At 41.8% G+C, this 18,556-nt stretch overlaps 1 protein-coding gene across 1 annotated transcript; it reads left to right on the top strand.

The window, feature by feature from the left end:
• Nucleotides 1-13,156: 13,156 nt before the first annotated feature.
• On the top strand, nt 13,157-14,893 carry msx1a (muscle segment homeobox 1a). Its single transcript, XM_069711472.1, has 2 exons — nt 13,157-13,676; nt 13,921-14,893. The coding sequence occupies exons 1-2, from the start codon at nt 13,244-13,246 to the stop codon at nt 14,337-14,339; spliced, it is 852 nt and encodes a 283-aa protein (XP_069567573.1). The 5' UTR covers nt 13,157-13,243; the 3' UTR covers nt 14,340-14,893.
• Nucleotides 14,894-18,556: the final 3,663 nt, after the last annotated feature.

Genomic DNA, 18,556 nt, shown 5'->3' with positions numbered 1-18,556 from the left:
TTTATTTTATATATTTTTCATTATCATCATCTTCATGTCCATGGGCAATATTGATGTAAACCAACTCAAATTAAACCAGAGACGTGGCACCTATTGTTGTATTTCAAACTGAATGTGCTGAAGCTCAGAGCCAGAAAAGCAAAACCGGTCAAAATACTTTAAATCTGGGCTGTATATCATTAAAACAAATGGAGAAAAAAAAAGTCAGCTTTCCAATAATTTTTCATGCAGGTGAAACGGCTACATAAATACTGGGCCAATGATTTCAGGATGAGTAGAGCTCTGGCTGACAAAGAGATGGATCTTATTCGAGCAGACAATAACCACTGCCACCTATTCTTCTGATCATATTCACATTCAAACCAGAAGCTAAATCACCTTCAAAGAATGCTCTCTGTACCCTATTTCTCATCTATTCCCCGGCCTCTTGCTCTCTGTTCAGTTACATATGTGATGTCTAACTCCTACACAATTGCAGAATTTGACAAATGAATTATTCATCCTTCCTTGTCAGGCAGATGAAACACCTTTGCTAGCAAATTTCAATGAATCCGTAAAAGGAGTGCTTAATCACATGCTGATATGTGTAGAAAGAGCAGCAGAGGCACCTCAGCAGAGACAATTAGAGGAGGCGAGAGGAAGAAGACACACGAGTCTGAAGACAAATGTTTAGAAGCTTAAACAGGAGACTTGACAGACAAGCCACCAACTCAGAAAACATGTTCACTGTCTTACGTGTCCAGAACAAAGACAGCAGGCCTGGTAAGGCCCAACAAATTGCTGCTATTAAAAGTAGATTGCAGTGCTCATAATGAGCCCAGCGAGCATTCAGAGACACATCAAGCCTCACGCAATCTAATCAGAACAAAAACAAACATCTGAAGCTGCAAACTCTCATTAAACCTTCATCCCTCCAGACCAACACTTCAGTCTGAAACACTTCTTGATGACTGAACAAACAAATCCCAACCGCTGGGGTTGGAGGGGGTCAGATTAGTAATCATATCTTTGTCCTGTTATTCTATGTCCAGGCAGGGAGGACGGGGGTGCAGATGAAGGAGGAGGGAGACGGGTTGGTGGGCTTTTGCTGAAAACATAATTGGCATGGCCTCGGTGACACTGTCCATCAGATTGTGCTGTGCCTCTCTGTGTGCATTCGCAGGGCCCCTGCAATGTTTCATTAAACAAGGAGCAGGGGCCTCTGAGGAGATGTTTGTGCAGCCTCTGTGGCTCCACCACACAGCAAGGAGCGCGCCTCACCATCGCGGCCCAACACAACTATAATTAGCTACTCAACCTCAGCTCGAAATGAGTCTCCATGTATACATTCACTCATGTGTGCGTATGAGCCTCTGTGTTATAATCCTCATGAAATAAAATGTAAAAGAAATTCTGACATAGCCAAGTAGTGTAGTTATATTTAGTAATTAATACATTTTTATATTGGTGATGTCTGTGGTGCAGGGGTTGGCACTGTCGCCCCACAGTGAAAAGGTTCTGGGTTTGATCCCTGGTCTTTCTGTGTGGAGTTTGCATGTTCTCCCGGTCTGCAGTTCTCTCTGGGTATTCCGGCTTCCTCCCCCCCCCATCCAAAGATGTGCATTTCAGGTTCATTGGTGATTCTACAAATGTCCCTTAGGTGTGAATGAGAGCGTAAACGGTCTTTGTTTCTGTCTCTGTGTTGGCCCTGTGATAGACTGGCAACCTTTCCAAGGTTTACCTTGCTTTCGCCCAAAGTGAGCTGTGATAGGGCCCCCCCCCTCCTCCCCCGTAGCCCTGTTCAGAATAAAGTGGGTATAGATAATGGATGGATTTAATTAGAAGGTCAAACAGAAATTAAAACAGCCCTTAAATTTTCTGCGTCATTGCACTTGTATTTGTTAAACTGCTTTCACCTGCTAAGAAGGATTTCGGGCCAAGAGAGCTGTGTGCCATGACGTGAGACTAAATGAAGCGCGGTTATATAAAAATGATTCAGTGATACCGACTGAGTTTCATTGTCATCACCTGGGCCGCGCAATCATAACTCCCAAAGCATGCCTTCCTGTAAAACATCTGTACCTGTTGAAGAAAGTACAATAAATTGTAACTAAATCTGCATGTCTCCAAACAACCACTCCAGAGTTTGTAACAGTTCACAGTAACAGTGAACAACCATCTGCTGGAAACAAAACCAATTACACAACTATTGCAACATGACACAAAAAACAAGAACCGAAATCCAGTTGTGCATAAAAGGGCTGAGGCTCCTGGTCATGGGCCTCAACTTCAACAAAGATAATCATCGGAGATATTAAAGAAGGGGATGTGAAGATAATGTGAAGCATGCTAGCCAGAGGAATCCAACGCTGCCTTATAAGGTCTCAACTGGTGCAGAGAGGGCAAAGGGATTCGTGAGGGCACAAAATGGTGGACAGCGTGAGCTCATCATCTACGAATGTGGAACTAAGAGACGTTTAATTAATAAAATCACGTCCAAGAGAGTTTCCATTATGAGTCTTATGCCTGCGCTGCAGTCTGCATTCAATGAGTCAAGGTAGAGCCAGAGTTACCAACTTTCATTCCCCCCCCCAAAAAAGCGGGGTCAATATCCTCTCCTGAATTCCCCTTAATTCCACCATTCAAGTGGCTCTCAGTATTTTCCACTAAGCTATCCAATCCTGTCCCCCTGCACTGTAGTTCACAGCTAGATCCATCACTAAATAGCACACTTGTACTTCTCACTATGCTCACCTGTCCATCAAGTGAAATTTAATGAATCATATTTGTGTAACTCACCCTCATAATTCCCACACACTCAACAGAAGCTAAATATATACCTCTTCAGCTGGCTCCACGTGTCTGCTAGCAATTAGTATATAGGTTTTGTGCGAGTCCATTGTTTGGACTGCCGGCCTCTCAGAAAGATAATGAACCATAATCGCTGAGTGACACGATAATTGCCAAGGTGTATGGTGACACGACTGCCGACGCAATTACCCTACTTTTGACATCAATGCTCTCATTAAATGATGTCATTGAAACATGACGCTTTGCATACACACATACGCACCCAGCCAGATCTGCATTTTCACACGTGTGCACACACATACACAGGCATCACACAGTCTGTACAAGGGATTACAGGTATTTGGTACTTATAGGCACCTGGAAAAATTGGGTTAATAGGAATGCAATACGTTATGTTTCATCAAAATGTTGTGGCAACCACCATTTTAAAGAGTTTTTTCATGTTTTCTAACATCAGCCACACAATCAAGTTGATTTTTAAGCAATATGATAATTAATACTGGTGAAGAAATTACTTTCTTTTGTCAAAGAATGCCTATAACTTATTTTATGGTTCAATTTTGTGCCGGGAATTATTTTTCAGAATTATTTTTTTTCTTTCTCTGTATTTGCTTAATTTGCAATGTTCAAGCAGTTCCTGGTTTTGGCACATGCAACAAAGGTCTACCTTTACTTCTTAATTCAACTCTGTGGACCTTAACCCATACAAAGTGACGGCAATATTCATTTCTGTTTTCAATTAAATATGGCTTAGAACTGCATTTACAAGGTGCCTGTGCAAAGCGTACAATAGTATTTCTTTATTAAGTGTCAGCAGCTACTGGTGTTTTAGTCACCACTTAAATATATGCTGTAAAAATGTGTCAAGCAAATAGGTTGTTACAGTTTTATCGTCACACCTAATGCTATTCATCCAAATCACTTTTCTCTACTCGACAATATGAGAGCCACCAATAATAATCTTACAGCACGCTGACACACAAATCAGAATATATCTTATTTTTACTGGTATCATGCAACTCTATTAAAAATAGTTTCTTGCTTACGCTTTGTCTCTCTCATGCTCACTTTAACACCTCCTTAAAATACTTAACTTACACACACAACGCTGAGCGTGAAGCACACAAACACAACACAAGCAAAAGGCCAAGGCCATAAATAAACACAAGAATTTGTAAGGTTGACTTTTCCAATTAGGACTGCAAGGGAAAATATATCTCAGAGAAACATTTTAATGAGCTTCGGCTAAGTAGCTGTGCTTTCTAAAAAGAGCTCCCCAGTAATGGTTCATCACTCAAAAACTGATGTCGAGAAAATTCTTTAGGATGTCCAGTGATGGCTCACTAAAGAGCCTCAGGCGTCATAAAAACCTGAAGGCAATTAAAAGTGGTTATTTTTCACCCCGCTTTCTAAATTCTGTAGCAATTAATCTGCCCAATTTGATTATGAACGGCACAAATTAAACAATAAAGACCTGTCTAATGAGGGATTAATTATGGGTTGCAGGAGGGGAGTGGGACGGAGGCAGCAGCCATGTGTCAGTGTCTCATGCAGACAGCGCAGGGCCATAAGGAAGATAAAGAGGCTCCTCGTCCATGTGGTCCTGCACTGATAGGGCCCCCTCATCACAGATCAGTAGATCCACAGCCCATGGAGCCCATAAACGGCTGGGCCATAATTGAAAGTGCCAAAATCAATAGCGCTGACAGGCCTTAATTAAATTAAATATGTCTCCCATAGGAGAGGGGTGGGGCTGTGGAGGGAGGTGGGTGCGAGTGCTGCTGCCGGAGTGAGCTCACTGTTCGAGGAACTGTGACTGCAGGGGCATCGTTGGTGTCGTTGCATTATGGGTATCTGACAACACCCTTAAATGGCTACGAGCTCATTAGGGGCAAAGGTGGTGTCCGAGTAAAGATGTCTTTTAAAAATGTTGCAAACGACATTCATTAACAGCTAAATTCTACCTGAAAATGTTTTTTTCACAAGTGACTCCATAATATCTGTAGTTATGCAGCTGTATTTTAACTTGTTTCACAGCGTGCCAACACATTTCCTGTGCATGCATTTGGTCTCTTCAAGAAATGCCATTAAGGCAGAGGTTCACTGTATTATTGGTTAAACTCAGTTCCTCTGACAGTTACAGGACAGGTTGATCCAACACTCGCTGCAGTGTGGTTTTTATTGGCCTCACCACACTACCCAATACAGCACACAAAAACCAAACAGAATAGTCACCACCACACTATATACAGTATATCTCACCAAACAATTATAGCCTGAACACACAACCTGAAAGTGCGTCGTAAAGTTGATTGAATAAAGTTGATAACATTTATTTAATCTCTCAGTGTTACTTTCTGTGACTGTTTTCTTTCTGGCTGCTCAGTGTCAACAAGTCTGCTTTTAACACTCCTGATTTGTCAATTATTTTTCCTCCTCTTGATTTCTCACAGCACATAGAGGGGATGTACCCTTCAGTCGTGTCCTGCACAGCTGAATTTGACACAAATCCGGCTGCATTCCTGCTGCTCAACGTGGAGTTTGTTGCCCATTACAACCAGAGGATCTCTCTCGCCTTTAGGCTGATCCTGCTGGCCACAGGGAAACACAGAGAGGTAAAGGACATCACCTGTATCAAAATAGCCCAACTCCTCATCATTTCAGGCTTTGCCTACATTTAAAGGATTAGGCAGGCCGAGTCAGCGAAGGGTCACTGACAGTGTGTTCCTTTGGGCGGAGGCAAGCGGAAGACAGGGCTGGGTTAGATGGGACGGCGATGGGGGGCTACAAGAGGCTCAACCCCCTCTGGATAAACTTGAGTTGCAGACTGTTGAGACTTGTGAGATTAGGATGGAGCCAAGTCTGCTACGCTGTGATCTGAAGGACAGGGCACGCAGCGCCTCGCCATCTACAGTACAATTTCCCAGACAAGCCCCCTGGTTCTGCCCCCCTTTTTTGTTTTGGTTTGCTTTTCTTTGGCCACATCTATAAAGCGGGAGGGAGCAGCCCGAAATGGTGGGCTTAAGGTTTTTGTGAAGGATGGTTTATGTACATGGTGTCACTGGAAGGGCAAGCCAGAGATTTTGCAGTGATATTTTAAAATGGCTGAGCCACACACCACTGTATAAATCCTTATGATTGGATTTCAAAACCTTTTTGTATCTCATGTCGGTTCCCACAGAATTGATTTCCAACACAACTACCTACACTTATTATTCCTGCTTATCTTGATGGAAATGGAAAATGATTACAGTTTTCCAAAGGGAAATTGATTCAAGGGAAATGGAAAATTACAGTGGTCATTATTGTGTGATAACATCCAAAGTACCAGCAAATGCGAGCAAGTGATATTAGTGATTACGTAGTGAAGCAATTTGTTTTATAAAAATTGTGCAAAAAGATAAATAAAGATAATTGTGCAGTCACTGTAATAAAACAAATATTAAAAAATGTCATAATAAATATCTAATATGGTGGGTTTATTAATTACTATATATAATAATAATAAAAACAATAATTATTATTATTATATTAATAGAACACAATGTATAGATATTACTTTACGACAATAGTGGCTGCAAAAGCTGAATTTCTACTAAAGTAAGACTGAACATGTTTTCATGTTTTCATTATTCCTGCAATTTGTTTTGAGAGCTGGGAATATGGGTGACAGCGTTTAGATGCTCCACGTCATTTACTTCATCATCAAGCATCTTTTTAATTCCCGATTATGGACATGATTTGTTGCAGAAACTATTGCTTGTTATGCGCTTATTAAGCATTTCATTTAGGACTCTATTTAGTTTCTAATCAACAAGAGCACTCGGCGTTTGAAAAGCTCAAATGATGGACTTATCAGAATAAATCCCGTGAATTTCCATGAGTTAATCAATCCATTTAGATATCATATTACCCAGACCAGTGATTTGCAAATGATTTTAGTATGCTTCCTGTTTAATGGCGTGAAAGAAATAAAGGGGCGATAATTCAATTTCACACCAATACCTCGGGTAATTGAGATGTCTCTGACTGAACGATGAAATGTTGTAAATTTAAAAAGCCGCAGTTTTATCTAAGTTTTTCAGAGCAATGGACGGCAGGCCCAGAACTGATACCACCGCTCACATGCTGAAATTATTTCAATTTTAAAAAGTCACGCAGAGGTCAGAGTGTGAGGGATAGTGATCCTATCAGGCTGAGGGCGTGTGTGTGTGTGTGTGTGTGTGTGTGTGTGTGTGTGTGTGTGTGTGTGTGTGTGTGTGTGTGTGTGTGTGTGTGTGTGTGTGTGTGTGTGTGTGAATTACAGAGAAAAAGACAGAAATATAGGATGAGAAGCTCCTTTTTAAAAAATTTCCCCTCGGGGATTAATAAAGTATATACCTACCCTACCCTACCTTTGCATGTAAATGCAACACAAAAACCTCTCCATCAAGTGTGTGGGATTTTTAGCTTTAAATACAATTTTTTTTCAAATTTATTCTGCCAATTTCTTTATTTTTGCTCTATTCATTTGGTAAAAGGTTTATTTTGAAAGCTAAAATAAACAGACAACTTTGAATTTAGCAATAATAATAATAATGATGAAATATTAATAATAATGTAAAGTAGGCATTATTTAAATATGTAGCATAGTCAAATAGCATTAATGAGGCAGTAAAATGGACCCTGTGTGCATTTTTTATATTAATCAACAAGCAAAAGTCAGTCCACTAAAGAGTCAGTCCATGATAATAATCCATCATTGTGCTGAAAAGTGTAGGCTCCCTAATTTTGACACAGTTTATATACTTTACAATTATACTTCTTTGCCAGTTCATTACTTTGAATCTTCCCACGAGTATTTGGCCTGTAGGTCTTAAACAACCTGAGTGACAGTTCTATATAAAGGCAATGGTTTTTAATTACCGGGTTAATATTTAAACAGACTGATGAGGTCACAGGTGTGTTTCACGCGCGAGCTGCTGCGGTTAACACTTCTGGGCCAATCAGAGTCGAGCATCGGAACTGTTTTACAATCCTCATGCGTGACCCGGACGCGTTATTGTTTTTTCTTCTATTTTTCCAATTAAATCAAGTTGATATTAATGTTTCTTGTTGAAAATTTAAATTATCATCCTGATTTTGTAGCGATGCCACGCAAATATTTCTTCTGAGAGTCTCCTCTAACAATACCCGCCCCCCCGCAATGCTGGCGACGACCGAGCTCCGAACCTCTGTTTTTTTCCTGAACCGCAAGAAGGGTTTTCATCATCACCGTGGGGACGCATTCATCCCGCCTGTCAGCCGGAGAGAGGTGAGGGAGATGAATGGGGAATAAAGTTCAGTAAGCGCTGCATCTGATCGACTTCGAGAGTTAATAATTCGAAAAAAACATCTATTTCTTCCTCTCCTTCTCCTCCTCCCAGCCGCGCGGAGTCCTTTAATCGCCGTAGCTTCAGATGCATTCATCATCTTCAGCCGGCGTGCCTTCACATTTGGACTTTCTTTTTTCTCCAGGCTGCCGTCCTCCTGCTGCAGCGCGCCGCGGAGGACTACAGAGCTAACTTTTAAAAGTGAAGGTTGCGCTCATTTTGATAGCCTGTGAAATAGCGGTTATTGTTTTTATTATATCTCCTTTACCGGCCCCACTTTATGTACGAAAATCATGGCAGATTTAATTAAATTAAATTATAATAATTTGACATGTCAAAATATAACTATTGTATTGTTGCTTATTAAAATAAATTTAAAAAAGTATTATTCTAATTCTTTTTTTTTAAATCACCACACTCTTCTTTCTTTATTTTATAATAAAAACAGTTTTTAATTAAAAAACAAACCGGATTCCATCCTTAATGGCTGCCCAGGATTTAAGATTCATATGTAATAATACTATACATGTTTTTTTGGGGTGGGATCAAAGTAACATAAAGTGGCTTCAGATGATTTGTGGACGTTGGACACATACACCTGCAACCCGCCAGAGCCGCCTATCTGCAGAGTGTGAATGGCATCCCGAAGCTTAAATGACCGTGAGGCATTGTTACTTAGCGGCAGCAAAGTGCCCCGATCCGCCTGATTGCGCTAATTGCTTTGAAATAGGATACATTATGTATAATTATGGAGACCTTGGGCTGGACTGCCGGCTGTTCCTTTCATCTCTCTTTTTGGTGCATCATGAAATCCGCTATCAAATTAACTCCAAACCAGTAAAGTGCTGCTCAAATGATTTCACCAGATTCCTGAGAGGTCACAAATTTGATTCAGTGGCTTCATGAAAAAGCCTGTTTGTTTTTAATACTCGTGCATGCAGGCGCAAATTTTGCCATAATTTTTTTTTTTTTTTAAAAGGACCAAGATTTAGGAGTTATACTCACGCGCGATGTCATTGTCCCCAGACGAATGTAATTTACTGGCACCAAGTGCAAATATTTTGCCTGAAAATACCTTTTGACATGGACTCTGCCTTTTATGTCTTTACAGTCTAAATTGACAGACCTTGCATGAAAAGGGTTAAGACAACTTTGAGAGGAGGCAACAATGGGCCTTTGTGTGGAGTCCCTGCCTCCTGACTGCGAATCAAAGGTAGTTTATAAAGTTAAATAAAGGCCCGATGAACCTTACAGTTTTTTTGTAACTCAACTCTGCCCTCATTTGTTGCCTCGGGATTTAAATGAAACGGTATGGTAATCGTCTTCTCCACGGCATATCAGTCTTCCTTAAAGGTCACTGTTTGGGATGCTAATTGTCACCAACATTGTTTTCCAGCACCGCTGCCCCTCTGTTCACAAGGCAAATAAACTGGAGACAATGATACTGCAGCAATCCCTCAGATTAAATGGAGGTTTATTATAATCAGCTTCTGGTCGAGATCACAATCAAATCACTGTTGGTGATGAGTTTGTTGTTTTTACATTATTAATTGTGGGGTGGATTATTTTGTCATTATACACTCTAAGGGATCATCATGTTTCAAATATATCATGGGATCAGAAAATACAAATATATGTTGGCCAAAATGGGGGAGATGCAGAGGGAATAATAAACTTGATCACAGACCTGTAATTTAAATATGAGTCTCTGCACATCACTGGAAAAATGAGCTGATCGTGCATGTTGCTGCGCCTCACTGCAGTGTGCGCGTTAATGCGTCTCATGTGTGCCTATTTGTGTTTACGCAGACTCGTTTAACGAGTTGGTGTTGGGGAGGACGGGTTAAGTGTTTGAGCCCCAAGCAGAGGGGACTTCAGACAGGACGTGGAAGGGCCGGAGACTCTGGTGACTTCAAAGCTTTTTTTTTTTCGGTGCAGTGCCACTCCTCGTTCCAGGCAGGTTCGAGGTTTTAAGTGTTTCCAATCACACTGCAGCTGCACGCGAAGCCTGCTATACCTGCACACACAGGATGTGCTGCTGAGCAAATGATAAATGAAGATGTGTGTGTTTAGTTTTTTTAGAATCAGTTGATCTGGTCTAAAATGCAAGGCAACGATAAAGAAACACCTGTGGCAGCGATTTAAATATGAAAGTGTCAACCGGAAATGACTCTACGTCTACCTGTTGTTTTGGGAATATTTAAATGACTTCCACGGATTTATCATTCTAATAATCTTACAGTATTATAGCCCCGCAAATGTTCCTATAATTACCAATAATACAGATATTTCTCAGCACACAACTAACTTACATTATAAGGTTACCTTTATTATGCCTGGTGTAAATCAAGGTGTCACCTTGAATGATTAATGAACTGTCAAGATGGAGGAAGTAAATTCATATACTAACCACAATAACAAGTTTAAAGTTTGCGAGATGCTGATCTGGTCTTGGAGAGGGACTTCCCTGATTTCCTGCATTCAGCACCCAACAAACTGCTGCACCGAGTCAGAACACCACATCCCCTCAGACAGACACGGATCTGTGGTCTAATGTGCATCTTGGGAAACACTTGCAGCGAGGAATCCTTTTCAGTGACGCTCTGAGTAACCGGTGGGCGCTGACCTTTTCTTCTGAGGAACCTACTATTACACGACTATAGCGCTCATTTGAATAGATGGAAATGGCGTGCGATCAGCTGAGAAAAAGCTAATTTTTCAGGCTGAATGGCTCAGTGTCCCTGGGCTAGGGCGGGTGGAGGAGGAGGCGGTGCTGCGCTCTCGGTGCGGGTTCAACTTTTTCAATAGTCTCCCGAAAGCGCAGCGCTTTGATCCGGCCGCTGCTGGCGCCTAAAAACAACATAACTTGTCTGCCCATTAGGGAGACTGACAAATCGTGACAGATTGTTTATGCTTGGCAATTAGCGACGCAGAAGTGATCCTGAGAAACTGACTATACCGTAAAAAGGTGGGCCTGATGTATTTTCAGGTCTCTGCTCCAAGATTTGTGAATCTAACTTTTACTGGAGCGGCATTTTATTTATGAAGTTAAACTGTATGCAGGCATCCAGTGAGGTAATGGGCCTTTACAGGTTCAGGTACAAGTACAGGTTCAGGAAAAAAATTCTATAAACGAGTGTAAAAAAAATTAAAACTGCAAGCAGTGATGTACGGACCCTCGCACTCCGGCGCGCCGCCTCCCCGAAGCCATCTCCCCGAAGCTGTATCCCCGACGTGCAGCGTCGTTAATGTTGCTATTTTTGTCTCGTTTCCTGTCTCCAGCAGGGGGCGCTGGCGAGCCGTTTGGCCAGGCCAACTCGCAAAACACAAGCGTCTCACCACGCCGGATGTATGTGACACATTTCGTGAGGTTTCAAGCATCCATTGACCTTAAACATCAACTTCCTGTGTCGGAGAGACCTCAAACTTTGCAGCGTGGTCACGGCGACGCCCATTGACAAAGTCGAACGAATGTCTCAATATATCATCAACTACATGTTTAGGTTATTGTGACCCGACTTTACGTTCATGTGATCAACCAGCTCGACGTAGAATGTGAAAGTATGAAAAGTGTCATTTCCAGTGGCCAACAGGGGGCGCTATGACTATGAGCGAATATTACCACGCAGGGGTCTTCAGGCTGTTATCATACCTGTGATGTTTGGAGAAGGTCGGTCCATGTACATAAGATTTAAAGCAACTCGTAGTTTCCTGGCGAGACGCTCAAAATGCCCGCCTCTTACGGGCACACACATCGACGAAAACAAATTATTTTAAGAAGATTTAATCCCAAACATGTTTTCTATCCATAGAACCTAAATTCAAGTCGGTGCGACAAAATCCCTCGGAGGAGTTGGACAAAGTGCAATGTGTCAGAATCGCCCAAAATGGCGACTAAATTCAAAATGGTGGACTTCCTGTTGAGTTGACGTAATGGTGCAATGTAACTTTTTTGTGCGTCTTGGTGTGATACACCTGTCCACCGGATTTCGTGAATTTAGGTAAATGTGGCCGCCGGGGCATCTCTTTAGGGGGCGCTCTCGAGCCATTTGGCCACGGCCACTCGCGACTCCACTAGAATACGAAATTTTTCGCCGGGAGACATATGTGTATCCACTTTCATGAGATTTTGAATATGATAAAGCCTCCAAAAAGGCAAATCACTTTTCGTAAGAATAAGAACGTCCAAGAAGATTTTTACGAAAAACAATAGGGCTTTCGCACCGATGCTCGGTGCTCGGGCCCTAATAAAATTCCTTTGTGAGGACTACAGAAGGTACAGGAGCGGCAGCAGGTAAATCAATGACAGTCCTGGGGTAAATCTCTCCCTGGCTCCACGCTGCCTCCTCCCCCTTTTGGTCCGACTCCACATACTTTAATGGTTGTAGTCAAAGGGGGGGAGGGGGGAGGGATCCTAGTGATCCCTCCCCCAAGCCCGATAATTACCCCTAAATGACTGCGAAGGCCTGTGTGTTTCAATCTGATTAGAGCCCCGCAGCCATCAATAAACAGGGCGCTGCAAGAGGTTCAGCGCATAAAGAGGGGCAGCGACGTGTTGCGCAACATTCAAGACTCACTTCAGCGCTCTGAGCCCGTGGCCAAAGTCATGCACGGTCGATCCTGTCAAAATGTCAAAAGAGTTAGTTATGTTATGATAAACAAGGAGGGTAATAGTCTAATAGAAGAAATACACACGAACATGCACATAGCCCCTCTCATGTAAAATACAAATAACTTTGTTTGGATAATAGTTATGTTGGGATTAAACTTCATTTTGTGGGATTTGGTCTTGATGAAACTATGGCCCATTACGAGTTTGTTGTGTTTATATTTATCTGAAGTTGGTTGTTATAAAAAGTAACTATTGTTAACTTTCCCACTCTGATCCCCCTCCTTCCTCCCCTCCCTCCCTGACAGGGTCCGACCCATCTCGCCCCTGATTGGTCGCCTCTCTCTCCACGTCTGCCTTATTACAGCCTTTGCGCTCCAATTTGGCCACATAAACATGAGGATACCGTCACCTTAAGGCGCACCGCAGCATTTCCACAGAAACTCTTCCCACGAGTTACTAAGTCAACTTCACCGGTGCCAGTCGGACCTTTATGGCCCCATCGACCGCCATGTCAGCTTTGACCGCTGGTTTGAAATCCGAAGATCTCTCCCCCCGCTCGGGTCTCGTCAGCAGAGGCGAAATGCAGACCAGCCTGAGCCCCGCAGGGGAGACCGGGAAGCCCAAAGTCGCTATTCTGCCCTTCAGTGTCGAGGCACTGATGGCTGATAGGAAACCGAGCAGAGAGGTGACATCCCCGGAAGCCCCGTCCGTGGCCGGGACGTCCCAAGCCCTGGGAAAGGCAGTACGGATGGGCTCTTTCGGTGGTCTGGATACTTCAGTTCCTGCGTTACCCATGAGCTCTTCGTTTTCGGTGGGGGAGATCATGAACATGTCAGAAGATGTGCTGATTAAACCCGAGAGCCCGGACAGTAACGAGAGGACTTCGTGGATACAGAGTCCTCGTTTTTCTCCCACACCTCCAAGTAAGTTAAAGTTGTGTTTTCATCAAATAAGTGCCTGGAAGAGAGAAATTAGTCAAACTTTAGTCATATCTTAGTCAAGGATGTGTGTTTTTATTTACCGAGTCTGCAATATGCCAGGACGTCAGTTTCACTGTCAGTGTTTCTTACATATGCGAACTTTTTCCGAAATGTTTTTGTCCTGCTTGTATTCGGCAGTGCGTAATGCTATCATGACTTTGCATTAAAGCGTTTTGTCTCCTTACAGGAAGGCTAAGCCCTCCTGCCTGTCCACTACGAAAACACAAGACGAACAGAAAGCCCCGGACTCCCTTCACGACGTCCCAGCTGCTCGCCCTGGAGAGGAAGTTCCGCCAGAAGCAGTACCTTTCTATCGCCGAGCGCGCAGAGTTCTCCAGCTCTCTCAACTTGACGGAGACCCAGGTTAAAATCTGGTTTCAGAACAGGAGAGCCAAAGCCAAGCGCCTGCAGGAGGCAGAACTTGAAAAACTGAAAATGGCAGCCAAGCCTATGCTGCCTCCAGCTTTCGGGATTTCCTTTCCTCTCGGTGCGCACGTCCCTGCGTCCTACGCGGGGTCGCACCCGTTCCAGAGGCACTCGCTGCCGGTTTCCCCTGTGGGACTGTACGCCGCTCACGTGGGATACAGTATGTACCACCTCGCTTGACAGGGACCGAGGACGAGGGGCACGCGCAGTGGGACACAAGGGGGTTCACCCTACTTTGTGAGGGCCCCAAGAGCGAAGGGGCCCTTTGGAGCGGAGAGGTGACACTGTACTAAATAAAGAAGCATCCTGGTGGTGAGGTCAGTGTCACATCTTGTCAAGGGGCCAGGGCCCCCTTAAAGACCCCTTTCTGAGGACCTTGAAGTTTATGCACTTCTCTTGACCTCGCCAGTAAGTTCACACACTGCAAAAATAATCCAACTTTATTTGTAAAGTCTTAAATCTGTTCTTGTCGAGCATATATATAATACGAATATAATGAAGTTAAAAAACATAAAATCTTATTTTAGAATAATGCGATAAGCTAAGACTAAATGACTTTAAGATGGACATTTTTGCGGTGGTGCAGAGGTGGGAAACAACTGGTAGCTCTGTGATATTATGAATGGAGAGTCAAGTATGGACAGTAAGCTGTGCGCCAGTGTGTCCAAGACAGCCCACTCCCTCACAGCTGCTCACAGCCAGGTGAAACGTGACAGGGCTTTTTTTTTTTTTTTTTTTTTTAAATCAGAGACTATTGCGCAGAGTGACATTTTGCACCAACATCTGTGGGCTGCTCTCACACTACAAAATCCATACTTTTTTCATATTTTTTGCATTCACATCAATGCGTGACTAGAGTGGATTACTGAATCCACTGAGTGCTCTTTGAGAATTTGGAGAACCACAGCATTTTTTTTTTTAATTTTTTTTTTTTTTAATAAACAGCACTGTCTGTTGTCGGATTGATTCCCTTCGGAAGGGATATGTGTACTGTAAAATAATGTATATTTGAAGAATATCCTCATTTATATTATGAATATATTTGTGACATAACTTAACAATAAATTGTTTATTCTTTTTCATGAAAAAGTTGTTCGTTTTGACTGACACACACGCCTGTTGCACCAAAGTTGACTATTTCTTGGTCATTTTACGGGACAAGGAGCTTAAAAAAAATATGTCTTATGTTTAATGAAAACTTTATGTCTTACTTAGTGTGCTTTCTATATTTTTAGAGCGAGGTTCAAGCCTCTTTTGACTTGAAACGTTTTCTTGGTAATCTTAAAACAAATATGTTTCTATAGGAAAACCAGAAGGAAATAATATTTTCAGGCCTGTTAAAATACAAATACTGATGAGCTTAACGGGAAAATAATTTAGATATTATGTGTTTTTCAATATAAAAAAAGAATACTAAAATCTTTTAATGACCCGCACGCTAAAATGATTGACAATAAAAGGCAGTAATCGAACAGGTCACCTGTGCGCACATCGCAGCCTCGCAGCGCCGGTGTGCACTGCGAATGTAAACTTGTCACATGTTATTAGGTGGAGTGTATTGCTACAGCTGTCGCCTATTGCTTTGAAACAACTAACCTAGATTTTGTTGGCGCCAGAGGAGTTTAGGGGTGGAGATGAGGAGGTGGGGTGGGGGCAACCAGTTGTGCTGACTTCAAAAACACACCGATAAATATTGGAGATCCTTCTCTGGCCTAAACTGCTCGTAAACAATCCACTGGAGTGTCATTATGTGTGTTTAGGGTGTAAAATAAGCCCGGTGACACCCCATTACGGAGAGGACCGGGTGATGGGACCCATGTGCCAATCCACAATCAAAAATATTACATTCCTGGAGCATATAAAGAAAATATAAGTTTGAACAGCCGAGTCATTTTCTGCCATCAGGAAGACTTAAATGACAAAACAGGGATCAGATAGATTACAGGCCACTCCGCAGCAGTTTTAAAGGCTTTCTCTTGACTTCCCTGCCATTCAGGCAGGGGTTAAACGCGAGTAAAATAATTGCTGTAATGAGCAAAGGCAATCTGCCGCAGACAGAGGCCGGCTCCAGCGAGGCTGTAGCTCCAGGCAAGGCGGAACTTTTATCATTCCTAAAACGTCAACGGGGGACTGGGACGGGCAACACTTCTCCTGAGTGCGCAGTGATTTCCTCCTCCTGCTGTCCCGAACAAGGGCCCAGAGAGTGATTTATTCAGGTAGGCCTACTTTCACAGTTTTTCGAGAATCACCTCCAAAGTTTTATAATTTGAAGTCGTTGATTATACATATTTTATTTTAGAGTGTTTACTTTTGTTTGTATGCCTTTTCCTCAACTCGGCTCTATTTCATCCATGAGGCATGCATGAAAACATAATCCCTGACAATAAGTTCAAATCACACGGCTGGACGCTCCATCTGAAAAGAAGAGAAACTTGACACAAAGGAGCCAAAGGGGATCCGTCCTTTCTTTTAAACTCTTTCATTCTTTTGTCCGTTCGCTCTCTATCTCGCCCGGAGCCAAACACAAAACAAAAGTCACTTGTTTATATCATCCAAAAGATCACAGGAGGCTGTTTGACTCTGTAGTAAAAACCCTTTGATCCCCAAGAAAGGAAATATAGAAGGCGCCCATACAGCTTGGATAGATGATTATTAAAGAAGAAGGCTATAACCGTCATTCATTTTTCCATACAGGAAAAGTTGTGAGACGTTTTAAAATGAATTACAGGAGAAAGTTTGTCGAGCAAAATCGACACCAATGAGTGTCAATGAACGGATGCTTAAAAAAAGTCTCACCTTCTCTATCACACAGCTGGTGTCAACTGATCAATACCGATAATAAATCTGTAAACACACTACATTAAATTTGTTTTTATTGCAACGAATTTAGTCAGACGTAAATTACAATCCTATAATCGATACAACGATTTTCTTCTCAATAACCGGTTGCTTCTTTTATTTACCACCATACAATTCAATATTTCATCTGTATTAGATTATTAAGAAACCTAGAGAATAATTCAAGCATTTTTTTTTGTTATCAAAAACGCCCCGATTTGACATGTTCAATAATAATAGTAATTCTAGCAAGTTTTAGAAATATTTTAAATATATTTGGTTATTTATGAGCAAAATTCTGTTTAACTAATGAATTTTTTTTAAATGACTGCACATTTTATTTGACTTTAATGCCAACCGCTGAGTTTCAAAGGCTGTTCAGGTCCTACATTAAAAAAATAAATAAATTTAAAAAAAAAAAATCTATTTATATCAGATAGTGTTTCCAGGGTATGTACCACACTTTGAATAATAATTCAGTATTGAATACAATTCGAATTGTTTACTTAATAAAAAACAATAAATGCCTTTATCGTTACCATTTGAGTCTCAGAAAATTTTACCTCACACCTTTTTCAAGCCAAAATCCATAAAATTAGTAAAAGCCAACTTTCTTTCAGATCCCACACCACCACCTTCTGTTCAGACTCGGAGTAACACAGCAAACACAAACTGTTGCAACAGAAAAAGTATAAAGCTTAACCTCACTTAAACGATACTAAACTCATTTTGAATGAGTTTACGATGAACTGAGCCTAATTGCATCTGCAGCACAATCTTTGTGGTAGGGCTACTGCAGGCCACACAACCTAAAACAGGCTCAATGTGCGGAATAAATGTCAATGAAGAAATTACCGAAAAATTTACTTTAAAAAAAGGACGTCATTGGCTCTCTGAAATGTTTAGGATGTATTGTCTTCATCTTCATTTCGCCAAATCAGGTAATTTATTCAAACATTTACTTGAAAATGTCGCGCACGTTTAAAAAGGTAAGAGCAAATAAAAGAAAAAGCATGATCCCCGGTTCCATGTAAATAAAGACCTTCATAAATATTTTAATTTGGTTTTGAAATATAAATAATATCTTAATTTAACTGTGGAGGACACTGTTAATTTGACCGTACTATGCTCTTGTTCCAGGCCTGGAAGCCGCCTCAGAGGAACCGCAAGACACAAATACTATTAATAATACAGCATGGATGTTATAAATCAGGGCTCAAAGATCGCCATCATCACCAATTTCTTCCGGATGTCTAAACCGAAAAAGACCAATAAAACCAGTCTCCTGCAGAAAACCAGATGTTCTCATGGAGGGGATTTATAGAAATATTACAGCGTGTTTTCAAAAAAGAAATCACCATGAAGTCTGTTTGGAGACAATCAGTAAAAGTCTATATTAAAGGAAAGGTATAAATACATCATTGAGTCGGACATTAGTTCGGCATCAATGCAACAGGCGTACAGGCCCATTGTACACGCAGAGTCCAGCGCGTGAATATCAAATCCATAAAACGCACTACTTATAGCCGGCTGTTTATCAATATAGTCGTCACTGTCAG

This window comes from Brachyistius frenatus, unplaced genomic scaffold, assembly GCF_029030835.1.
Source record: "Brachyistius frenatus isolate BFR_SWC_R1_liver_20210118 unplaced genomic scaffold, ASM2903083v1 Contig_4, whole genome shotgun sequence".
Classification (NCBI taxonomy): domain Eukaryota; kingdom Metazoa; phylum Chordata; class Actinopteri; family Embiotocidae; genus Brachyistius; species Brachyistius frenatus.
The sequence above is the reverse complement of the archived record's forward strand: the minus strand, read 5'-3'. Positions and strand labels throughout refer to the sequence as shown.